Consider the following 5,441-nt stretch of genomic DNA (forward strand, 5'->3'; position numbering starts at 1 on the left):
GTGATTTCTCGCTTTCTGTCTCTCTGTCTCTCTCTGTCTGTCTGTCGAGCGCACGCACCCTATAGCAAAAAAAACTCTCAAAAAAATAAAATAAAAAATAAAATAAACTCAAAGGTGAAGGACAGTCGGGAGCCAGGACACCCCTCATTACCTGGGACTGGAAGTCTTAGGTAGGACTCTGGGGAGGGATTCTCTTCAGGGTGAAGGCAGGACTTGGAGGGTAAACATGCAGGCAGGGCCTTAAGGACCACGCCTCGGAGGGCAGAAGCCATATTCCCGCAACCCCACTCACACAGGACACGGAGCTCCCGGGTCTGGTTCTTATGCAGCACCTGCCCGGCCACCTCCAGGGCAGCTGAGCAGGAGAAGCGCCGCCCGTTGTCCTCGGCAGTGGCGTTCACCCGCAGTTGATCAGAGGAGCTGGGTGTCCTGGCAGGGGCTCCACTCAGTGTCACCACTGCTCCAGGTTGGGCCTTGCACTCCACAATCACCTCTGTCCCTTCTGAGACCTCAGGCTGGCTCAGGGTCAGGCTGGGTTCCTGGAAGCCTGGGGCGGAGCACAGTGTCAGCCCCACCCTAAAGCCCCGCCCACACAAAAAGCCACGCCCCGCAAAGCACTGCCCCCAAATAGCCACGCCTTCGGAGACCCCGCCCCCAAGACCATCTCCTGGGAAAGCCCCACCCCGTGAGACCACGCCTCCACGAGGCCCCGCCCCGAAGCCACGCCTCCTCCAGCTTACTGTAAAAAGTCACGTTCTTCTGCATCGCCCGGCGCTGGTTTCCTACAGTGACGGTGCATGCCAGCGACTGGGTGCCCTCCTCCTCCGCGGTCACCATCCCTGAGGCCCTGGCCGAGAGGGTGTCCTTGCGGCGTGTGACTGTGGAGTTCAGCCTCAGGTCCCTCAGCGTCAGGCTGACCTGGGCGTCCGAGGCAGGAAACACCCCATCCAGGGAGCAGACCACGGTCCACGGCGTGCCCACTTCCACGACCAGGGGGGTGGCAAGGTGTGGGCCTGTCGCTGGCAGAGCTAGAGAGAGACGGTGGGCGTGAGTAGGGAGGGGGATGGATGTCCCCATGCTCTTTTTATTTATTGACTTGTTTTTAAATATATATATATGACTTTTATTTTTGTATTTATCTGTTGTGATTTTCAAGCCGCCTGGTCCCAGACTCGACCCGAGATGGGCCACGTGGAAATCCAGAGCCCTAACCAACACGCCCCATGCTGGCCCCTTCCCCACGTTCTTTACTGGGGACATTTTCTGTTTTGTTTTCAGGTTGATGACACGCATACCCATTAGTCCCCTTCAGCCAGGGTCACTGCCGTCTTAGAGGATCTTGTGGCCCCGGGGCACCCCATCCCAGCACACCCCACCCTAGTGACCAAGGACATGCTCCTCCCAGAAGCTTTTGCCACCCTGGTCACCACCTCAGTACCCCCACGGCCAGGGACCTTCCCTTCCTTCCCAGGAGGTCCAAGCCCTGAGCCTACCCCCTCTACAAAGGTTCCCCAAGCCTCACCAAAGGTTCGGAGCTGCCTGGGGGCAGAGGTGTTCTGGAACAGTTCCAGCCCTTGGGACCGCAGGTCCAGCTCAGTGCGGCAGGAGAAATTGGCACCGTGGTCCCCTCTGCCGGCCAGCACCGTGGCCGTGACCTCAGCGGGCTCCCCGATGGCTGGCTGCCGGCTCAGCTCCTCCTCCCCACGGACCAGCACCACTGCGAGGTGGGCCCGCGGCGCACCTCCTTCTACCAGGCAGCGCAGGGTGAGGTTCTCACCCACGGGCTGCCAGGGGGGCAGGGGTTGCAGCTCCACGCGCTCCGGGAACCCTGGGGACAGAGAGAAGGGAAATGGCACTTGTCACAGGCCCTGCAACCTCCAGCCCAGGGACAGGGGAGGAGACAGGGCTGGCCCTGTGGGGAACCTTGAGCTTTGAGTGAATGAACTTGGCTTAGAACTGGCGGGACAGTTTCATCCAGTGTTCCAGGAACTCTGTGGACATGACACAAAGGGGAAGGGGGAATGCCCAGGGTCTAGTGACCCTGTCACTGGCGGGCAGGGAGCTGGCCCCTGCCTTGGGAGCCTCAGCACTTCACTGTCTGCAAAGCACACCCAACCACCTAAACAGACAGGAATGTTAAGAGCGTGCAGGAAACTGACGAGAAGTCCCTAAGTGTTGTGAAAGAGTTCAGAAAATTCTTTTTTAATTGTCAGGAGGTGCCTGAGTTTACCCAAAAGAAATAGAGAGAGAGAAAATGAGAAAACAACCTCCATGGGGGATGGTCACCCTGCAATCCCTTCTCCTCCACCTCTCCCTTCTTTCAGGGTTTTGGGCACACACGCCTGGAATATTTGTTAAGCCTCCAGGGTTGGGATTTGAACCGTGGTCAGCCATAAGAGATCTATCTCCCAGTTTTTTTTTTTTTTTTGAATTATTTCATTTATGGGGCCCAGCAGGTGGCATGGTGGTTAAGGTGTTGGGCAGTCCCACATAGCCAACCACGGTTCGAGTCCTGGACCTGGTGACTTAAACTCATGCCAGGCATGTGTGTGTGCATGCCCATGATCCCGAGAGGAGAACGGAGGAGAAGGGATTGCGGTGTGGCCATCCCCCCTGGGGGGTGATTTTTCGCTTTCTGTCTCTCTCTGTCTCTGGTGAGCGCACGTGCCCTATAGCAAAAACCTCTCAAAAAATTTTTTTAAAAAATCACACTGGTGTACGTGTGTGTGCCCAAAATCCCAAAAGGAGAATGCCGAAGGGATTGTGGTGCGGCCATCTCCCCTGGGGATAATTTCTGTCTCTCCAGCGAGCACAGGTGACCTAAGGCAAAAACCTTAGAAAAATATTAAAAATGGGGCCAGCAGGTGGTGTGGTGGTTAAGGTGCTGGACTCCCACATTGTTGCCTGTAGTTCGAGTCCTGGACCTGGTGGCTTGCTTTCTCATTCACCCTCTCTCACTCTGGCCCTCTCTGGTCAAATGTAAATAAATAAATATAAGAAAGTTAAATAAAATTTAAAAAATAATGATAAGTAAAATAAAATAAATAATTCGAATCAATCAAGAAAGAAAGAAGCCCTCAATGTAACCTAGCAATGTTGTTAAAACCTGAGGACCATGTGGGCCTGTGTTCAACTTCCGGTCTTGTTCGTTTTTTGCTGTGGGTTGTGGCCAAATGGTTTTGCCTCGCTGAGCCTCAGTTTCCTGAGCTGTAAAATGGGGCTCTTACACGTAGGAACACTGTTAGCCTAGTTAAGAGGTTGAGAAAATGCCTATAAATACATCACTCTTCTTCGCAGAGCGATGGCAGTGTTCTGACCTTCGATGGTGGTTTTGGTTATTTCAGGTCTATAAATACTCTCCAGTTCATTGAACTCTGCGCTGTAAGTTTGGGGCCAGCAGGTGGAGTGGTAGTTAGGTACAGGATCCCACAGGGCCAACTGCCAGGTTTGAGTCCAGGTCCTGACAACTTGAAAATCATGCTGGAGGGACCAGCAAGTGGCGTGATGGTTAAGGCACTGGATTCCCACATGGCCGACCGCAGTTCAAGTCCTGAGCCTGGTGGCTTGCCTTCTCACTTTCCTTCTCTCTCTGTCTCTCTCTGGTCAAATTAAAAGAAATGAATAAGTGAATAAAATTAAATAAATATTTTTTTAAAAAGGAAGGAAAAAATATTAAGCCATCAGAAAAGTCATAACATATTTTTCTGTTTTTCTATGCAAATATGTGTCATGACTTTCCAACAACCCAATACCAGGAGATCTGAGATAATACAATAGTGAAGGCCAAACTTAGTCTTAAAAATCACTGAGGATGGAGGGACCAGCAGTTAGCGTAATGGCTATGTCGCTGGACTCCCATGTAGTCGACTGCGGCTCAGGTCCCAGACCCAGTGGCTTAAACTAATGTTGGGTATGTGTGCGTGCATGTGTGCCCAAGATCCTGAGAGGAGAATGGAGGAGAAGGGATTGTGGCATGGCCATCCCCCCTGGGGGGTGATTTTTCGCTTTCTGTCTCTCTGTCTCTATCTTCCTGGCAAGTGCATGTGCCTATAGCAAAAACCTCTCCAAAAAAAAAAAAAAAAAAATCACTGAGGACAGACACAGAAGATGGCGTGCTTTCTGTCTCTCTGGTAAGCGTACACACCCTATAGCAAAAATGTCTCTTTCAAAAGCCAAAAAGGAAACTCACGCCAGATGCAGGCATGCGTGCGTGCCCTAAGTCCCCAGAGGAGAATGGAGGAGAAGGGATTGCAGCTGGCCATTCCCCGGGGGCTGATTTCTCACTTGCCCTCTCTCTCTCTCTGTCTCTCTGGCCAGTGCATGTGCCTTGTGACAAAAATCTAAAACACAAACAAAAAAACGGGAGTGACTTTGGGGCCAGTCCTAGGGGCGCAGTGGTAAGAAAACAAATACTCCGGGATGTTGAAACTACCTGGCAAGGTCCCAAATTCGCATCCGGAAGGCGATCCCTGTGATCCTGGCCGGCTGAGCTGGGGTGGAGGGCAGTGGGGTGACCCTGCTGGGGGTGACTGTCTCTCTCTCTCTCTCCCCTTTTCTTTCTTTCATGGAGGAAATGGAATTTATTTTTAAATGGTAACTTTTATAATATGTAAATCATATCTTAATAAAGCTTGGAAAGGAAACCCCAAAAGGTCAAGAACACCCGCAGAGGTCTCTAACGGCCTCCCATAGACAGAACGCAGCCGCTCCCTGAGCTCTGCTTCCTGCCTTGAAGGCCAGGAGCTTGGGGGGGGCATAGTGTCCTGCCCATCAGTCTCTCACCCAATCCTGGTTGCCCTGTACTTCAAATACCTGCGAGCCCCCCCTCTGGGCACCACCTCTGCCCACAAGAAGTGCAGCATGAATGCGACCCACAGCCAACCTCTCCGGCTTCCAGTAAATCCAGCCTTCTGTTAACTAGACCCCTAACCCTCTGTGGCTGCCTAAATACCCAGAGGAGGAGAAAGTCGCCATGACATTCAAGACTCTTCCAAGGTCACCTCCGGCCACACCAACCTATATATATATATATATATGTTTTTCTGATTTTTAGAATGATTTTTTATTTCTTTACTTGTTTATTTATTTATTTTAATTTGACAAGAGAGGGATAGAGTGAGGGGGACAAGAAAGCAAGCCGCCCGGTCCAGGACTTAAACCACGATTGGCCATGTGGGTGTCCAGTGCCCTTAACCGCCACGCCACTTGCTAGTCCCCAACATATATATATATAATATATATATATATTAATTACCATATTTTTTCTTTGTGTTGTCATCCTCCTTTTCCATTTACCCTCTGTATTTATGTAAATTACAAGTTTGGGTCTGACAGCTTAATATGACTCAAGGGACACAGTTTTGGCAAGAATACTTCTTTTTTTCTTTTTCTTTTTTTTTTTTTTTTTGAGAGGTTTTTTTTGCTTTAGGGGGTGTGCATTC

At 51.2% G+C, this 5,441-nt stretch overlaps 1 protein-coding gene across 1 annotated transcript in view; it reads right to left on the reverse strand.

Annotated features, from left to right (window-relative positions):
* Positions 1 to 5,441, reverse strand: part of ICAM1 (intercellular adhesion molecule 1) — a 37,218-nt gene that overhangs the window by 2,231 nt on the left and 29,546 nt on the right. The window contains exons 3-5 of the mRNA XM_006161558.3: positions 1,523 to 1,828; positions 741 to 1,028; positions 293 to 547 (exon numbers count right to left, since the gene is read on the reverse strand). Of these exons, the coding sequence (XP_006161620.1) occupies positions 293 to 547; positions 741 to 1,028; positions 1,523 to 1,828 (849 nt within the window). The remainder of the gene's footprint in view (positions 1 to 292; positions 548 to 740; positions 1,029 to 1,522; positions 1,829 to 5,441) is intronic.

This window comes from Tupaia chinensis, unplaced genomic scaffold (genome assembly GCF_000334495.1).
Source record: "Tupaia chinensis unplaced genomic scaffold, TupChi_1.0 Scaffold138665_1, whole genome shotgun sequence".
NCBI classification, from domain to species: domain Eukaryota; kingdom Metazoa; phylum Chordata; class Mammalia; order Scandentia; family Tupaiidae; genus Tupaia; species Tupaia belangeri.